This window comes from Ranitomeya variabilis, chromosome 3 (assembly GCF_051348905.1).
Source record: "Ranitomeya variabilis isolate aRanVar5 chromosome 3, aRanVar5.hap1, whole genome shotgun sequence".
Lineage (NCBI taxonomy): Eukaryota > Metazoa > Chordata > Amphibia > Anura > Dendrobatidae > Ranitomeya > Ranitomeya variabilis.
In genome coordinates this window covers 72,786,268-72,805,680 of record NC_135234.1, presented here as the reverse complement: position 1 = coordinate 72,805,680, position 19,413 = coordinate 72,786,268, and the positions used below count along the sequence as shown (strand labels likewise).

Below are 19,413 nucleotides of genomic sequence, written 5' to 3'. Positions count from 1 at the left end.
TAGGATGTGCTGGACAGTTTTTCTGTTTATGCAATCACTATGTGGTGGTAATATGTGCTCCGGCCATAGTGTGGTGGCATTTGTGACTTGTATGTGGTATTCTTTGGTCACTATGTGGTGGTAATATGCGATCTGGTCATGGTGTGGTGGTATTTGTTCCTTGTACGTGGTATTATTGGTCCTGGAATAGGGGATTATGTTGTGTATGGAAGTCGCTTGTTCTTATTTATTAAGGAGCAGCATGTACAACTTGACCATTCATTCCCTAAGTGGCTGTATTTAGCTTTTTCTGGAAGCCCCAAAGAGGATGAATGGAGCTGCAGCCCAACATACCACCTGCTGCTCCATGTTAAAATGGGGACAAAATGGGGATAAAAGTGTCCTGTCAGGGATAACAGTTCCCTATTCTTATGACTGGTGAACTTTCGAATGGTTGGATTCCACAGATCAATAAGTTATCACCTACCTGACTTGTGGATCGGTGATAACTTGCTTTCATCAAATAACCATTAATGCAGACTACCATAACTGTACATCCCAGTTATGGTGGTGCACAGTAGATGTGCAGGAACCACCAGTGTTTTACAGTTGACGCTCCACTATAACAGGGATAACAGCTTACAGATATTTGCATATAGCCATAGGGTGGACGTGGGCCCCTAGGGTCAATTCCCCCTGTGGGCTAGAAACACCCCAGTCCGACCATGAATACAATCATGATCTGTATTTATGTCTTTATTGATTTTTCAGTATTGTCCAGACTCCAGAGGTTTTACATCAGGAACAAAATAGAGATGACAAATACCAGTTACAATACTTACCATTCACGTCGGTGGCATTGCAGGTCTCTGTTGAGTATCCATACATGTCTACTAGGATATCACCAAAAGTAAAGCATTCTCCATTCTGGCAAACTTGTGAGCCTCTACAAAAGTTTTCTATCACATAAAGATGGAAATAAATTTACAAAGCTTATAAGCACAATAGTAACAGGATTTGGATTGTGGGTATATTGTCCAAATGGACAGAAAAATATTTCCTTATTCCATGCTATCCACTGGAATGATTAAAATATGGCTTTTATCAGGCATTATTTAACATGAATAATGTGATCTATCCAACACTAACTTAAATTATTAAAACACTAATATACTGCTCTTACACCGGGAAAGTGTAAACATCAATTGTCCCGTTAAGAATATGTATCGCCTATGTATAGGATCCTGTGTGAATGGAACAGTAGTGAGCATGCGTGAAAAATCTTCTCATAAACAGTGAATAAAGCATTGGCCGCACATGCTCAGTAGTACTTCATTCAGACAGGAGTCTTTGGGAGACTGTTTTCATGATCGGTAAGAATGAAACATTTTTTGCCAAACTTATTGATAGGTAATATGTCCTGTTTATGTGACAACCCTTTAGGTCTTGTGCGCATGGCCGTATTTTTTGTCCAAGTGCGATCCAAGAAAACATCGGAACACAGTCGGACCAATGTTATTCTATGGCGCCGTGCATATGTCAAATTTGTGGAACAAAATCACAGCATGCTACAGTTTGATTCGCTATTCGGATTACACTCGGCCATTCAAGTCTTTGTGTAGGTAGAAACCATCTGACTGCACTCGGATGACATCTGAGTGGAGTCCAATTTCCACAGACTGACAGAAAGGAGAAGATGGAGAATTTTTTTTCTCCATTGTCTCCTCATTCATGAGAATCGGATCACACTGTGATCAAACTCTCAGAGTTTTGTCAATGTCATTTGCATAATCGACCCAATGAGAGAATCTATGGCCGCTAGCACCTAGCCTTAAGATTACATATCTGCTTTAAATAAATGACATAATTACCTATGGTACAAAGCTCCCCCGTATATTTATCTGGACACTGGCAGCGGTTGTTTTCACAGATTCCACCATTTTGACACGCCAAGACACATGGAGGGGGAGGAGTTGGTGGTGTGGGGACTGACAAATTACAAAAATAATTGTTATTTAGTATAGCAAAGGCTGCTAAATGTCTGGGTTCTGTCATGTACTTTATAATAAATCAGAAAGAATTAAATATAGTTATTAAATATGATTAAAATACCTGCATAGCATTAGTACCCAACATCCCATATGATGAGAGGGTTGCAGGCTCACCTTTTACACAATATCAGGTAAGAATATGCAGCGTTTTAGTAGATATATAAATATATAGGTGCTTCTCACAAGAATATAATATCATCAAATGGTTCATTTATTTCAGTTCTTCAATACAAAAAGTGAAACTCATATATTATATAGAGTCATTACAAACAGAGTGATCTATTTCAAGTGTTTATTTCTGTTAATGTTAATGATTATGGCTTACAGCCAATGAAAACCCAAAAGTCATTATCTCAGTAAATTAAAATAATTAACAAAAAAACACCTACAAAGGTTTCCTAAGCATTTACTAAGGTCCCTCAGTCTGTTTCAGTAGGCTCCACAATCATGGGGAAGACTGTTGACTTGACAGATATCCAGAAGGCAGTCATTGACACACTCCACAAGGAGGGTAAGCCACAAAAAGTCATTGCTAAGGAAGCTGGCTGTTCACAGAGTGCTGTATCCAAGCATATTAATGGAAAGTTGAGTGGAAGGAAAAGTGTGATAGAAAAAGGTGCGCAAGTAACCGGGATAATCGTAGCCTTGAAAGGATTGTTAAGAAAAGGCCATTCAAAAATTTGGGGGAGATTTACAAGGAGTGGACTGCTGCTGGAGTCATTGCTTCATGAGCCACCACACACAGACGTATCCAGGACATTAGAATACCACCAAAAATTGAAATGCCCAAACACACAAACACGTAACATAAAAGTAATTAAATCTTTATTATGCACAGTATAAAAGCATTAAACAGAAGACAGATAAAAAGGGAAAATTTCAACAAAGACAAGAGTGGTAATCAATCTACTATATGTGAATATAAATAAATAAATACATTAATGAATTAATTAATCATACACCACAATATTAGCAGCAAGTGCATACTATACTACATAAGTCACCTGTTCAGATTAAATATAAGTACTGTGGTTCCATCTAGTGGTTGTGTGCAAAAATGCAAAACTTGAGGTAGATACAGTAGAGTAATAAAACTGCTGTCCCAAAAATATATATATATATAGATATATATGGAAACAACGTTAGTGTGTCACATTTGCTGATTTGTGAAAAAGCATGTACAAAATAATTATAAGTATAAATTATGGCTCAAAATGCTTCAAGAAATTAAAGAAATTCAGCAAATGTAGCACACCAGTTAAAAAGATGTGAGGACACAGAGCAAGTAACCAAAAGATCAAATAAAAAACACCAGCAAGAACAAGTATATGCTAGTGCTATGCCATGCCAATCCAAGGTTTAGAACATCCTGCACAGAACTCACAAAAAGCACATAGATTGAGTTAGCATATTTGCCACTGTCCTCTTACTCGCCTTTGGCAGCATCAGCTTCCTCAAAAAGGGTATCCAGGACATGGTCTACAAGTGTCACATTCCTTGTGTCAAGCTACTCATGACCAATAGACAACGCCAGAAGTGTCTTACCTGGGCCAAGAAGAAAACGAACTGGACTGTCGCTCAGTGGTCCAAGGTGTTGTTTTTAGATGAAAGTAACTTTTGCATTTTATTTGGAAATCAAGGTCCCAGAGTCTGGAGGAAGAGTGGAGAGTACACAATCCAAGCTGCTGGAGGTCTAGTGTGAAGTTTCCACAATCAGTGATGGTTTGGGGAGCTGTTGTGAATTCCGTTCTTGGGCTCCCTCTGGTGGTTTCTAGTGGAACTTAGCAGCTGCATTCACTTATCGGTTCCCTGGTCTTGTTATTTAACTGGGCTCTAGTCTTTAGTCAATGCCAGCTGTCAATGTTCCTCCTGTGGACTCTGTCCTTTCCTGGAAGTGCTCTGTTGGCCAGTTCATTTCAGCTTAAGATAAGTCTGCTAGTTTTTTGGGTGTTTCCTTGCTTATGACCTTCAGTTCAAGTTAATGTTATGTCTTTTGTCCAGCATGCCAGTATGAATTATTTTGGCTAGTTGGAAGCTCTGGGGTAGCAGATTTGCCCCTCCACACCGTGAGTCGGTGTGGAGGTTATTTTTTGTAAACTCTGCGTGGATATTTAGTTTTTTAATACTGACCGCACAGTAGCCTTTTCTATCTCTGTCTATTTAGATAGTAATGGCCTCCTTTGCTAAAATCTAGTTTCATTTCTGCGTGTGTCATTTCCCTCTCCACTCACCGTCAATATTTGTGGGGGGCTATCTTTCCTTTGGGGGTTTCTCTGAGGCGAGTTAGTTTTCCGTTTCCATCTTCAGGGGTAGTTAGCTCTTAGGCTGTGAAGAGGCGTCTAGGCAGAGATAGGAACGTCCCACGGCTATTTCTAGTGTTGGTGTTAGGTGTAGGGCTTGCGGTCAGTAAAGTTACCACCTCCCCAGAGCTTGTACATGTTTGGTTTTACCCACCAGGTCATCTCAGTACTGCTTCGTAACCACCAGGTCATAACAGTACAGCTGGCCCACAATGTGTTAAATGCTTCTCACAAGAGGGGAAAAAAAAAAAAGAGTTCTGAGTCAGTGTTTTTTGTTTGTTTTTTTGTGCTGCTTGTTTTGTCCTTTTTTTTTTCCCCCCCTTGATCTTTGGATGGTTCAGAATTTGGGTACTGAGATGGAGGTTCAGGGTCTGTCTGCACGTGTTGATCATCTCGATGCTAGGGTACAGAGTATCCAAGATTATGTTGTCCAGACTCCGGTTTCTGAGCCTAGAATTCCTATTCCTGATTTGTTTTCTGGGGATAGATCTAAATTTTTGAACTTCAAAAATAATTGTAGATTGTTTTTTGCTCTGAGACCCCGTTCCTCTGGTGACTCCGTTCAGCAGGTGAAGATTGTTATTTCTCTGCTCCGGGGAGACCCGCAAGACTGGGCATTCTCCCTTGAGTCAGGGAATCCTGCATTGCTCAATGTAGATGCATTTTTTCAAGCACTCGGACTGCTTTATGATGAACCTAATTCTGTGGATCAGGCAGAAAAAATCTTGCTGGCCCTGTGTCAGGGGCAGGAAGCAGTAGAGATATATTGTCAGAAATTTAGAAAGTGGTCTGTGCTTACAAAATGGAATGAGAATGCTCTGGCGGCTATTTTCAGAAAGGGTCTTTCTGAAGCCCTTAAAGATGTTATGGTGGGGTTCCCCACGCCTGCTGGTTTGAACGAATCAATGTCTCTGGCCATTCAGATTGATCGGCGCCTACGTGAACGTAAGGTGGTGCACCATATGGCGGTGTCTGCTGAGCAGAGTCCTGAGCCTATGCAATGTGATAGGACTTTGACGAGAGCAGAACGGCAGGAGTTCAGACGTCAGAATGGGCTGTGTTTCTACTGTGGTGACGCTACTCATGCTGTTTCTGACTGCCCGAAGCGTACTAAGAGGGCTGCTAGGTCGGTTACCATCAGTATTGTACAGCCTAAATTTCTCTTGTCTATTACCCTGATTTGCTCATTGTCGTCCTTTTCTGTAATGGCATTTGTGGATTCCGGTGCTGCCCCGAACTTAATGGACCTGGAATTTGCCAGGTGCTGTGGTTTTTCCTTGGAGCCTTTGCAGAGCCCTATTCCCTTGAAGGGGATTGACCATTGGCCAAGAATAAACCTCAGTACTGGACACAGTTAGCCATGAAAATGGCTCCGGCACATCAGGAAAACATTCGCTTTTTGGTGTTGCATAATTTGCATGATGTGGTTGTGCTGGGGTTTCCATGGTTACAGGTACATAATCCTGTGCTGGATTGGAAATCTATGTCTGTGACTAGTTGGGGTTGTCAGGGGATACATAGTGATATTCCTCTGATGTCAATTTCTTCGTCCCCTCCTTCTGAAGTTCCTGAGTTTTTGTCGGATTTCCAGGATGTATTTGAGGAGCCCAAATCCAGTCCCCTGCCTCCTCATAGGGACTGTGATTGCGCCATTAATTTGATTCCTGGCTGTAAGTTCCCTAAGGGCCGACTCTTCAATCTGTCTGCGCCAGAGCATGCCGCTATGCGGAGTTATGTAAAGGAGTCCTTGGAGAAGGGGCATATTTGCCCGTCTTCGTCACCGTTGGGAGCTGGGTTCTTTTTTGTTGCCAAGAAGGATGGCTCCTTGAGGCCCTGTATAGATTATCGCCTTCTCAATAAGATCACGGTCAAATTCCAGTACCCTTTGCCTTTGCTCTCTGATTTGTTTGCTCGGATTAAAGGGGCTAGCTGGTTTACCAAGATTGACCTTCGAGGGGCATATAATCTAGTCCGCATCAAACAGGGTGATGAATGGAAAACAGCATTTAATACGCCCGAAGGCCATTTTGAATATCTTGTGATGCCTTTCGGGCTCTCTAATGCTCCATCTGTGTTTCAGTCCTTTATGCATGATATTTTCCGGGAGTATCTGGATAAATTCATGATTGTATATTTGGATGATATTTTGTTTTTTTCCGATGATTGGGAGTCTCATGTGAAGCAGGTCAGGATGGAATTTCAGATTCTTTGTGCTAATGCACTGTTTGTGAAGGGGTCTAAGTGCCTTTTTGGAGTTCAGAAGGTTTCTTTTCTGGGGTTCATTTTTTCCCCTTCGGCTATTGAAATGGACCCTGTTAAGGTCCAGGCTATTTATAATTGGACTCAGCCCACATCTGTGAAGAGCCTTCAGAAATTTTTAGGCTTTGCTAATTTTTATCGCCGCTTCATTGCTAATTTTTCTACTGTGGTTAAATCTCTGACCAATTTGACCAAGAAAGGTGCTGATGTGGTGAATTGGTCCTCTGCGGCTGTGGAGGCCTTTCAGGAGCTTAAGCATTGTTTTACTTCTGCCCCTGTCTTGTGTCAGCCAGATGTCTCTCTCCCTTTTCAGGTTGAGGTTGACGCTTCTGAGATTGGGGCAGGAGCTGTTTTGTCTCAGAGAAGTTCTGATGGCTCTGTATTGAAACCATGTGCTTTCTTCTCTAGAAAGTTTTCTCCTGCTGAGCGTAATTATGATGTCGGCAATCGGGAGTTGTTGGCTATGAAGTGGGCATTTGAGGAATGGCGACATTGGCTTGAGGGAGCTAAGCATCGTGTTGTGGTTTTGACCAATCACAAGAATCTGATTTACCTTGAGTCTGCCAAGCGGTTGAATCCTAGACAGGCTCGGTGGTCTTTGTTTTTCTCCCGTTTCGATTTTGTGGTCTCGTATCTTCCGGGATCTAAGAATGTGAAGGCTGATGCCCTGTCTAGGAGTTTTTTGCCTGATTCTCCGGGAGTCCTTGAGCCGGCTGGTATTCTCAAGGAGGGGGTGATTCTTTCTGCCATCTCCCCTGATTTGTGGCGGGTGCTTCAGGAGTTTCAGGCTGATAGACCCAACCGCTGTCCTGTGGGGAAATTGTTTGTTCCTGATAGATGGAATAGTAAGGTGATTTCTGAGATTCATTGCTCTGTATTGGCTGGTCATCCTGGGATCTTTGGTACCAGAGATTTGGTTGCCAGGTCCTTTTGGTGGCCTTCTTTGTCACGGGATGTGCGTTCTTTCATGCAGTCCTGTGGGATCTGTGCCCGGGCTAAGCCCTGCTGTTCTCGTGCCAGTGGGTTGCTCTTGCCTTTGCCTATCCCTGAGAGGCCCTGGATGCATATTTCCATGGATTTTATTTCCGATCTTCCTGTCTCTCAGAAGATGTCTGTCATCTGGGTGGTTTGTGACCGGTTTTCTAAAATGGTCCACTTGGTACCTTTGCCTAAGTTGCCTTCCTCCTCTGATTTGGTTCCTTTATTTATTCAGCATGTGGTTCGTTTGCATGGTATTCCGGAGAATATTGTGTCTGACAGAGGTACCCAATTTGTTTCTAGGTTTTGGCGGTCCTTTTGTGCTAGAATGGGCATTAATTTGTCTTTTTCTTCGGCATTTCACCCTCAAATGGACAGACGGAGCGAACCAATCAGACCTTGGAAACCTATTTGAGATGCTTTGTGTCTGCTGATCAGGATGATTGGGTTACTTTTTTGCCGTTGGCCGAGTTTGCCCTTAATAATCGGGCTAGTTCGGCTACTTTGGTTTCGCCTTTCTTTTGTAACTTCGGTTTTCATCCTCGTTTTTCCTCAGGGCAGGTTGAGCCTTCGGACTGTCCTGGGGTAGATTCTGTGGTGGACAGGTTGCAGCGGATTTGGACTCATGTGGTGGACAATTTAACATTATCTCAGGAAAAGGCTCAACGTTTTGCTAACCGCCGTCGGTGCGTTGGTCCCCGGCTTCGGGTTGGGGATTTGGTCTGGTTGTCTTCTCGTCCTGTTCCTATGAAGGTCTCTTCTCCTAAGTTCAAGCCTCGTTTTATTGGTCCTTATAGGATTTTGGAAATTATCAATCCTGTGTCTTTTCGTTTGGCCCTTCCAGCTTCTTTTGCCATTCATAATGTGTTCCATAGATCTTTGTTGCGGAGATATGTGGTGCCCATGGTCCCCTCTGTTGACCCTCCTGCTCCGGTGTTGGTTGAGGGGGAGTTGGAATATGTGGTGGAGAAGATTTTGGATTCTCGTCTTTTGAGGTGGAAACTTCAGTATCTGGTCAAGTGGAAGGGTTATGGCCAGGAGGATAATTCTTGGGTTTTTGCCTCTGATGTCCATGCTGCCGATTTGGTACGTGCTTTTCATTTGGCTCGTCCCTATCGGCCTGGGGGCTCTGGTGAGGGTTCGGTGACCCCTCATCAAGGGGGGGGTACTGTTGTGAATTCCGTTCTTGTGCTCCCTCTGGTGGTTTCTAGTGGAACTTAGCAGCTGCATGCACTAATCGGTTCCCTGGTCTTGTTATTTAACTGGGCTCTAGTCTTTAGTCAATGCCAGCTGTCAATGTTCCTCCTGTGGACTCTGTCCTTTCCTGGAAGTGCTCTGTTGGCCAGTTCATTTCAGCTTAAGATAAGTCTGCTAGTTTTTTGGGTGTTTCCTTGCTTATGACCTTCAGTTCAAGTTAATGTTATGTCTTTTGTCCAGCATGCCAGTATGAATTATTTTGGCTAGTTGGAAGCTCTGGGGTAGCAGATTTGCCCCTCCACACCGTGAGTCGGTGTGGAGGTTATTTTTTGTAAACTCTGCGTGGATATTTAGTTTTTTAATACTGACTGCACAGTAGCCTTTTCTATCTCTGTCTATTTAGATAGTAATGGCCTCCTTTGCTAAAATCTAGTTTCATTTCTGCGTGTGTCATTTCCCTCTCCACTCACTGTCAATATTTGTGGGGGGCTATCTTTCCTTTGGGGGTTTCTCTGAGGCGAGTTAGTTTTCCGTTTCCATCTTCAGGGGTAGTTAGCTCTTAGGCTGTGAAGGCTATTTTTTACCCTACGCCTCCAGTCGTCGGGGGAGGAGTTCCAGCAGGTGGGAATAATCATATCCCTACTCCGAGGGAGTCTTCAGACCTGGGCAATTTCTTTGTCCCCATAAACCCCAGAGTGGTTTTCTGTTGATGTCTGTTTTGACAGTTTAGGTCTGCTCTATGACAAACCGGACAGAATCCAGGTCGCGGAGGCTAAGATCATGAACCTGGCACATGCGGGTCACACAGTTGAGGACTATTGTACTAAGTTCCGGAAGTGGTCCACCGAAGTTCTATGGAACGATGCTGTTCTCAGGTGCCAGTTCCAAAGAGGCCTCTCCAAGACACTCAATGATGCTCTGATCGTTCATGACGCCCCTTGTTATCTGATGGAGGCCATGAATCAGGCCATACGAATGGACTGCAGAATCCATGAGAGACATGCTGAACAGCAGGCCGCATGTTATACTTCCTCGAAGTAGGTCCATTTACTCGAGGTTAGAGTTGCCAGTTTTAGTGTTGTGGAGAGAAGATGGAAACAAGATCTTGGACTCTGTCTATACTGTGGTCTCTCTGGACATTTTATTAAGAATTGCCCAACTCGTCCTCAAGCCACCAAACCATCAAGAGAATGTCTGAGTCTGGGTGACGACCGAGGAAGTCACCCAGACTCCCAGGTACCTTTTTCTTCCTCTGATAAATATGATGACTTCCTTCGAGAGTCAGGTGTTATCAACATTGGCATTCATTGACTGTGGGTCTGATGCTAACTTTATTGATTTGGGACTGGTTCTGAAGTTAGGGTTAGGGACAGTTAGTTTAGAAAGACCCATTCAAATCATCGCCCTTGACAAGACACCGTTAGCTCACAATTTAGTCACGAGAGCAACGGTGGATTTCACTCTCCAAGTGGGAGCACTCCACTCTGAATCTATCTTCCGTTTTGTGTTGGATATTTTACCTGTTGGATTGGTACTGAGGTTTCCATGGTTGCAGACTCACAATCCAGTTATTGATTGGCGTCTGAAGGAGATTGTGAAATGAAGTCCCAGCTGTTCCAAGAAATGTCTAAAAAATGTACAAATAAGCTCCGCTAGTCTGGAGGGTCTTCCGGGGTACCTGATGGACTTCGGAGTTGTGTTCTCGGAAAAAGAGGCGGAGATACTACCTCCCCATCGTCCCTATGATTGTGCTATTGACCTTATTCCTAGCGCCAAATGGCCAAAAGCTCGCCTTTTTTTTTGCCTGAGCGGGCCGCTATGAAAGAATATGTTAACGAGAGTTTACGGAAGGTTCATATCCGTGACCATCCTCCCCTGTAGCTGCTGTATTTTTCTTTGCTAAAAAGAAAGATGGGGGTCTCTGTCCTTGCCTTGATTTCCGAGAATTAAACAAGATCATGGTTAAAAATACCTACCCACTTCCACTCATCCCCGACCTACTGTATATAATCAGCTTCTGGGGGCCAGGGTGTTTTCTAAACTTGATCTTAGAGGGGCTTACAATTTGATACGCATCTGGAAGGGTGATGAGTGGAAAACGGCATTTTTAACGTCTGAGGGTCTATTTGAAAACCTTGTCATGCCTTTCAGATTATCTAATGCACCTGCTGTGTTTCAAAATTTTATGAATGATATTTTCTCAGATTTCATTGGAAGATTTGTTGTAATATATCTCCATGGCATTCTAATTTTCTCGCCAGACTTGGACACTCATCAGGATCATGTCCGTGTGGAGTCACAGAGACTGAGGGAAAACTCTCTGTTTGCTAAATTAGAGAAATGTGTTTTTCCTGTTCGGAAAATCTCTTTTTGGGGGTTTATCTTGTCAACAGAACATGGAAGGTGCAGGCCATAATTGATTGGGTTCAATCTCATGATCTTAAGGCTTTGCAGCGTTTTCTGGGATTCGTCAACTATTATAGAAAATTTATCAAGGGGTTTTCACAAATTGGTAAACCACTTACTGACCTTACACATAAGGGGGCGAATCTCAAGGTTTGCTCGCCAGGTGCTATCAGGGCTTTTGAAAGATTAAAAGAGTGTTTTATGTCCACACCCATTCTGATCCAACCTGATCTCCAAGAACTGTTCATTGTGGAGGTGGATGCTTCGGAGATCGGAGTGGGGGCAGTCTTATCGCAGGGGCCCAAAACTCTGGCAAATTATGATGTTGGGAATCGGGAGTTACTTGTTGTCAAATTGGCCTTTGAGGAATGGAGGTATTTTTTGGAGGGGGTGGTTCATCTAGTTATGGTGATCACGGATCAAAACACTTTAGCTTACATTGAACCAGCTAACAGCTTAACTCCTAGACAGGCCAGATGGTCCTTGTTTTTCCCTCTTTTTAATTTTTCTATTACATTCAGGCCAGGGTCTAAGAATGTGAAAGCTGATGCCTTATTTCATAGTCTAGATTCCATTTCTCCTCCAGAACCTCCATCCTCCATTATTCCTCAGGGTATTGTGGTATCTATGGTAACCTCGGAGCTGGAAGAGGAGATTCGTAAAGCCCAGTCGTTGGCTCCTTCTACTTCCCCAGGGTCCAATTTATTTGTGCCTGTATACCTAAGATTGCGAGTGTTACAGGAATTTCATGATTCCGTTTTATGTGGTCATCCTGGGGTTACTGCTACAAGGAAAGCCATCGCTAGACTTTTTTGGTGGCCATCCATGCATAAGGATATTAAGGATTTTGTATCTGCTTGTGAAGTCTGCGCACGTGCCAAAGTCAGTCATAGCCAGCCGGCTGGGGAATTGGCTCCATTGCATATTCCCGAAAGACCATGGACTCATTTATCCATGGATTTCATTACTGATTTGCCTCTGTCTGATGGGAAGACTACTATTTGAGTGGTAGTTGATCGATTCAGCAAGCAAGTTCATTTTGTTCCTTTGTCAGGATTACCTAATGCAGAGACACTCTCCAGGTTGTTAGTTTCTCATATTGTAAGATTACATGGGATCCCTCTGAACATTGTGTCTGATAGGGGAGTAAAATTTATGTCTAAATTTTGGAGAGCTTCTTGTAATAAACTACGGATTGACTTGTCATTTTCATCTGCTTATCACCCTGATGCCATCATATTTATATATTGGAAATTATCTGATCAGTGATTCCTTTATGGCGATGATGCCTATATACTTCTGACGTTGATGCCTATATATTTCTGGCATTCAGGCCCTTGCGTTTCTGGCGATGATGCCATTATGTCTGTACATAGATTTATTGGATCTTGCTAGTATATGATTTTTTTCTGGCGATAATGCCATTTGTCTACAAATTTGACTAGCAGAGGACACCTATAGTACTGCACATGTGGTTCTGTACATTAAGGTTGAAATATCTTTTTCACATCAGTCCTTTTTAATATCACAGACAACCTGTGGCCAATAGATATACCAATCACTGTTCTTTTCCAATGTACTGTGGTATCCTGGTGAACACAAAAAAGTAACAATGGTGTAATGATTTGCAGATAGTTATATACTGTATGTTGATCTGTACCACTGATCTCTCCAGATTAAGACATCACTTATAGCTATTACATTTTATATTTTATAGAGCCTATTAGGCCTCAATAACACTATACAGATTGACACTATCATATACTAGCGAAAAAGAAAGGAGCATGGATACTTAATATAATAGGAAAATATTAAATTTTATTTAAAGATACACAAAATATCATACAAATAAAATCAAATAGCATGACAGAATAAATAACAAAATTCCAGCATGGGGACAGGAGGAAGAACTACCCCTAGGGGTAGTGGGAAGGCAACACACAGACCGCGATCCATTATGGGTAAGTTCTCACTGGTCACACGATACTAGCTATACTGGGACATGAATAGGTATTATGTGTAGAGGGCGTTGTTTCCCTCTGTGACTTCTTCTCATGGCAAGCATGTAGTTTTATACCATTCCAGACTTACCCAGGTCGTATTTGGTAGTGTGTCCTATCTCCTAGTGTACTGGTTGTTCTTCCTCCTGTCCGCATGCTGGAATTTTGTTATTTATTCTGTCATGCTATTTGATTTTATTTGTATGATATTTTGTGTATCTTTAAATAAAATTTAATATTTTCCTATTATATTGAGTATCCATGCTCCTTTCTTTTTCGCTAGTATATGACATGTTTTCTTGGGAGTGATGCTCCTTTAGATTTACCTTGATATTGGGAGAGTTTTTTTCTAACTATTTAATATGCTCTCGGCCATTTATAGATGCTTATTGATTATTGTGTGTAACAGATTGACACTATGTAGCAGCAACAGCACATTTTTTCATTTTTTTGTGGTGTGTTTGGTGGTGGCTTTTTTGGTAGGGATACCTCTTTAGGTTTTCTTAGGGTCAGCCTACGTTGAGTGGGGGTGCCATTTCGTATCCCAGGGTGCCAACCTCCACTGCAAGGAAGGGACTACATTAGGTAAAGACACTTCTATCCTCCCTAGTCCTTTTTCCTAATAAGTTTATATTATATTTATACATATTCATGGGAATAGGATTATTATTTGACCCTACTATCAGGTTCCCTGCTATTGTTCGTTTTATATGTGGTTTCTATTTTGATATTTTAATCATGAATATTAAAGAATAAAGATTATTGTTTTTAGGTCTTTATTTGTAATTGTTGGTTCTACTAATTGATACAAGACCTAGGTCATCTTTTGTGGTTTTTCTGTTAAAGCCATCTTCCACTCATCTCTCCCCCCTTAATCCTAAACAGATTATAGGCTCCCCTGAGATGCAACTTGGAGAACCATTTTGCCCTGATAATCTGATCAGGAATGAGTGGGAGGGGATATGGGTCCTGGATAGTAATCCGTTTTAACTCATGAAAGTCTAAACAGGGATGCAGGTTCCCATCTTTCTTTTTAACGAAGAAGAACCCCGCCCCTACAGGCAAAAATGAGGATGTAATATGTCCCTTGGCAAGACTCTCAGAGATATACTCTTTCAAGGCCTGTCTCTCAGAAACTGACAGATTGTATAATCTGGTCTTGGCCAACTTTGCACCCGGAAGCAATTTCACAGGACAATTATATACATGATGAGGAAGCAGTTCTTGACACCCATTCTCAAAGAACATCCTCTCAAAATCAGACAGAAAGATGGAATGTTTTTAGTGGAGATATTAGCGATAATATTACTTAGGCAATTATTCTTGCAAAAATTACTCCACTTGATTATCTCTCTGGCCTGCAAGAGTATGACCTGATTATGCTTAGTCAACCAGGGAAGACCCAATACAATAGGAGTATGGAGACCTTCCAGAAAGTAACAAGAAATAAGCTCCCTGTGAAGAGCCCTTACATGAAGGTTCACCTCAGGCGCTGTTTGCGTAAGCTTCCCAGACTCAGAGGTGCAGAATCTATCGCAAAGAGGGGAATGGACTTCACCAGCTTACTACAGGAGAGACCATGGGTCTGAGCGAACTGAACATCCACCGTATTGGCTCCTGCCCCACTATCTAGTAGGACAGATACTGTATTGTCTCAGTTTCTGTACCTATAACCACTTATGCAGGTAGGATAAATAGAGACACACCTGCGATGGAGATATATATGCCCAGGTTGTAATACTCCACACAACCTGGAGTCAGAAGTTTTCGGACTTTCTGGTATTTAGGATGGACATTCCCCAATGAAATTACCCTTTTTGCGAAAGAAAAAGCACACCCCTGTTTTGCAGTAAACTGCAAGAGACCCATGAAGGCGGAAAGCCCCCTAACTGTATAAGCTCTTCAGAACACATGGGGAGAACTTCAGTTATAGGAAGTACCACAGGTCATGGGTTCACTACAGGTCCATCCCTAAGGCATCTATCAATAGGTATGGCAAGAGCCGTGGCGGCCTTCAACAACGCTAGGGTTTTGTACTGAGCCACTGCATCTTTTAACCGTTGATATAGGCCCTGACAGAACTGACTCCTAAGAGTGGGATCATTCCACTGGGTGTCAGTGGATCATCTACGAAATACGGAACAAAATTCCTCTGCTGGTCAGTCTCCCTGCTGGATCTTACGTAGTTTAGATTAAAAACAGATTTCAATATAGGTTATTTTTAAAAATGACACTATTGTTGTTTTGCATTGAAACTTACTAACATTTTTATATATCATGTGTCCTACCATGTGGTACTGGACTGAACCGTGACATCCATTTAATATGAAGCACAAACACCCATGGAACATTTGTGATTCACAATACGTAGTGATTTCCCAGTCTCAGAAGTGATTTAAGGGCATAAAAATTAAAAGTTTAAAAATTGCTACATTTTTGCCAAATTTCCATTTTTTCACAAGTAAAATCATATCAAATAAATGTTGTCACTATCATAAAGTACAATATGTCACGAGAAAACAATCTCAGAATCACAAGGATCCGTTGAAAAGTTCCAGAGATATTACCTCATAAAGAGACAGTGGTCAAAATTGTGAAAATTTGCCTGGTCATTAAGGTGAAAATAGGCTTTGTCTCAAATGGGAAAGAAGTTGCTCTATTTTTATGGGCCGCCCAGGAATTTCAGAACGGCTGACAACTCTGGTTATCCAACAATACTTTTTCCAATAGCATTACAAGCAAGAACAAGAAACGTTACAACTGAGAGCGATTTTGAAGTCCAAAGTTTCTTAAGTACAGATACATATACATGCAGTGAGTGCAGTGGTGCTTGTCATATTTCTGCGTCTTCACGTCTTCTTTACACAGTTCATAGTCGGTGAGATTTTTGTATGTATTTTTAAAGACAAAGTAAAAAAAAAATACAAATCAAAATTTTCCTTTCTTGTATAAAACACTGGATGACTATATGTTATTCAGTACAAAGCCCTGTGATTGCTTCCTGAGTACAGTGTATATTGGAGGCTAAATGGACAAATGTTGGGGCGGTGACATGTTCATACAGAAAATATAGGTAGCATTATATATAAGTATTTTCCTATAAATAATGCTCGGTTTTATCCCTTTCCTCCAACGTCTACTTTTTTCAAGATAAGATTAAATTATAGAAACATATCTGTTAATTAAAGGCTTTTCCAGGATGATTCAAAGTTGCCAAAGACAAGCGAAAGTTATTAAATATAGAAATTACTATTACTTAGCCTTTTGGATTGGATCAATTCAATTACCGTATATAAAATGGATAGGATTGTAAGTCAGCCATACATACCATTGTAGAACTCGCGTATTAGATACCAGGTGAGGAGAGAAAGACCAGCGGCAATAACCGCACAGGTAAAGATCTTCACTAAAGTGTACAAGCACCGGTACACACACTGCATGGTGGAGAACTGACACAATGTGCACATATAAATACGCTCTTTATGAGTTCTTGCACTGCCGGGGTAATGTTTAAGCCACTGAGATCTCTAATCTGTTAATAATGTAATAAACATAAACTACAGATTTCTACTGGTTGATGCCATACAATCTGGTGCAGGGAGGAGAAAAAAAATCAATTCTACGATTTGTGCCACCTATAACGTTTCCTCCATGCAATCACTAATCATCATATATAACAAGGAAAAGACTCAGATAAACAGCAGCCATTAGACTAAGCTCACACTGAGTTCTTTAAGGAGAATTTCAAAGCAGATTGGCTCCAAAATCCAGTTCAAATGCTCATAGGGCGTGACGTTGATGTAGTCAGTCGCTCCTCATTCATGAAGAGATGCACACCTCTTCGTGGATCTGGAGCATCTGACAAGTGGCATGCGAAACGCCAGAAATCTTACTCCAATCGGGGACTGGAGTAAGATTTCTGGAGTGCGACATGCCACAGCCCGTCATAAATTAGATGAGCTGCGGTGTCACGGGCCATCCCGCCTCAGCTATACCATTTTGACAGAGCTGGGACAGACGGATGTGAAAAAGCAGAAAGTCACAAAATTTAGAAGCACCTACAGTTTGCGACTTTTCAAAGCTTTTATGAATCGTATAATCTATGAATCCAATAAACTATGTTCACATGGCGTCTTTTAGACGAATGCGCGCAGCCGCCATGTTTGACATTGCTGTGCAACAAGTTCATTATGGGGTGCGTTTGCAGCTCTTTTTCAGGTGGATTCGGGGCGGAATATGCCTAAAAAAGACATCATGCACACATACCCTTAGAAACTCTTCTTATTCATTTCAATGGACAATCCACCTTGATGCTCATACGATGAGTTTCTTTTATAAAAAAAAAAATTCCCAAAGAGGTTTACAGAAAAGTCTAGTAAAAAAAAAAAAGAAGTGACATGTCACCATCTTTGATTGTGGAATCCTGGCAGAATCCACCAGAAACCTGACACTGGTTCAAAGGCTGCAAAATACATTGTGTAAAATAACACTTCAAAAACTTCTTCAAGATCTCTTCTTAAAACACTTCAGAAAAAAAAACAAATAAAAATCAGCACTTCTAAAGTGGATTCCTCTTGGAAAACCAACTGTGTGTTTTCACCTGCAAAATACTCTATGAACCTAGACTTAGAACTTTAGAAATAATACAGATGTCTGACAGATGCTTGAAGAGCTTGTTCCCAAAAGCCCGGACTGGAGAAGATCTGGTAAGTTTTGGTCATAAACCTGAGTTTATGGACAATCAGCCAATTAATTAAAGGGTTAATCACAGGGTAGGTGATAAATCCTGGATGATTAGAGTTCCAACCAGTGAGACCCCCCACAGATCGCCAGAACGGAGTGTGGCAGTCCCACAGGGAATAAATGGAGTGGCGGTCTAGTATGCACACTGCCGCTATGTTCAAACAAGGGAAAAAAGTTTCCTATTCTCGCGATCAGTGGAGGTCTCGCTGTCAGACCCCCACAGGTCTAGAAATAAGCACATTTCTTGTGATATTTCTGTTACCAAAACACTTTTTTACATAAAAAAAAATAGATAAATAAATGTCCACATTGGAAATTCCCCTTTAAGCTCATTTTGTAAAGTATGCAAATGAAAGTAATGAAAAGTTTTGATTTTTTTTATTTTGCTGATAATACCAAGAAAAAATGAACCCTATAGTAAAGAGAGTAAATGTGAAGTCTTGACATTTGTGAACTTTGATCTAGTTTTATGATAGGCTGTATTAGCGTATTATCAGTTCCTTTTGCACCATGCTCTCTAGAAATCTGTCTTTTAAGACATGGAAAGTAATGGAACCCATCTCCTGCTCTGTGCACTTCTGCACAAATAGATAGAAGCCATCCAGGAGTCAAGGAAAACTGTAACCCCCGGATCACTAATTGCAAGAAAAAGAACTAATAGAAGTTTTAAGGCTTGATGAAAGATAAAAATGTATATTTCGTGAATGTTTTCATTTTAAATGGAATAGCTCTTAATCCTAATGATCAATCCCTGTACAAAAAAAACTGTCTAATACTAGACAAACCTGACATCAGAGCTTTTATACATTTTCTATTTGTATGAAGACAGTGGCTGTTACTGATTACATTAAATGATGTTCTGAAAAGGTAGCGGTGACCGTTCACTGAATATAAAAGACATTCTGTCTGTAGAGAGGTCTAGAATGATCGATTGAAAGATAATCGACACAGGGACACCCATAATATCATCAAAGATCACAAAGCGCCCAACGTTTAAATATAAGTAAGGACACACAGTAAGCGCATCGCCCACTCCTTTACATGCGCCCACACAGACATTTTGCTCCTAGTGAAGCCCATTAGTGATCCCACCCTGTATGATATCGTTTTCATGGTCCACACGGAAATGTAACCTATACAGTGAAATGTAATCACAGTCCCCCACACACAGTATAAAGCCCGCACAGTGCCCGCCACAATGTATGATGCCCCCACAGAATCTCTTATCATACAATATGATGCACCCACAGCTCCCATCACACAGTATGATATCCCCCAGTGTACAGCAACAAACAGACACTCAGCCTTGCTATGTAAACATGCACATGTGGCACTACTACGTACACAGCTCTGTATGCACACATACACACATTCAGCTTTACCGCATGCGTACATGCACTCAGCCATGATATGCATTCTCACCCAGCTTTGCTATTCACTAAACTCAGCCAGACACTTAGCTATACCAAACACACACTCAACTCTGCCACACACTTAGCT

At 41.6% G+C, this 19,413-nt stretch overlaps 1 protein-coding gene across 2 annotated transcripts in view; it reads right to left on the bottom strand.

The window, feature by feature from the left end:
• The window catches only part of ADGRG7 (adhesion G protein-coupled receptor G7), a 95,909-nt gene extending 79,281 nt beyond the window's left edge, over window positions 1-16,628 (bottom strand). For both annotated transcript variants that reach the window (XM_077294155.1, XM_077294156.1), the window contains exons 1-3: window positions 16,499-16,628; window positions 1,851-1,967; window positions 822-938 (exon numbers count right to left, since the gene is read on the bottom strand). In XM_077294155.1, coding sequence (XP_077150270.1) covers window positions 822-938; window positions 1,851-1,967; window positions 16,499-16,610 — 346 coding nt within the window. In that variant the 5' untranslated portion in view covers window positions 16,611-16,628. The remainder of the gene's footprint in view (window positions 1-821; window positions 939-1,850; window positions 1,968-16,498) is intronic.
• Between the last annotated feature and the right edge of the window lie 2,785 nt (window positions 16,629-19,413).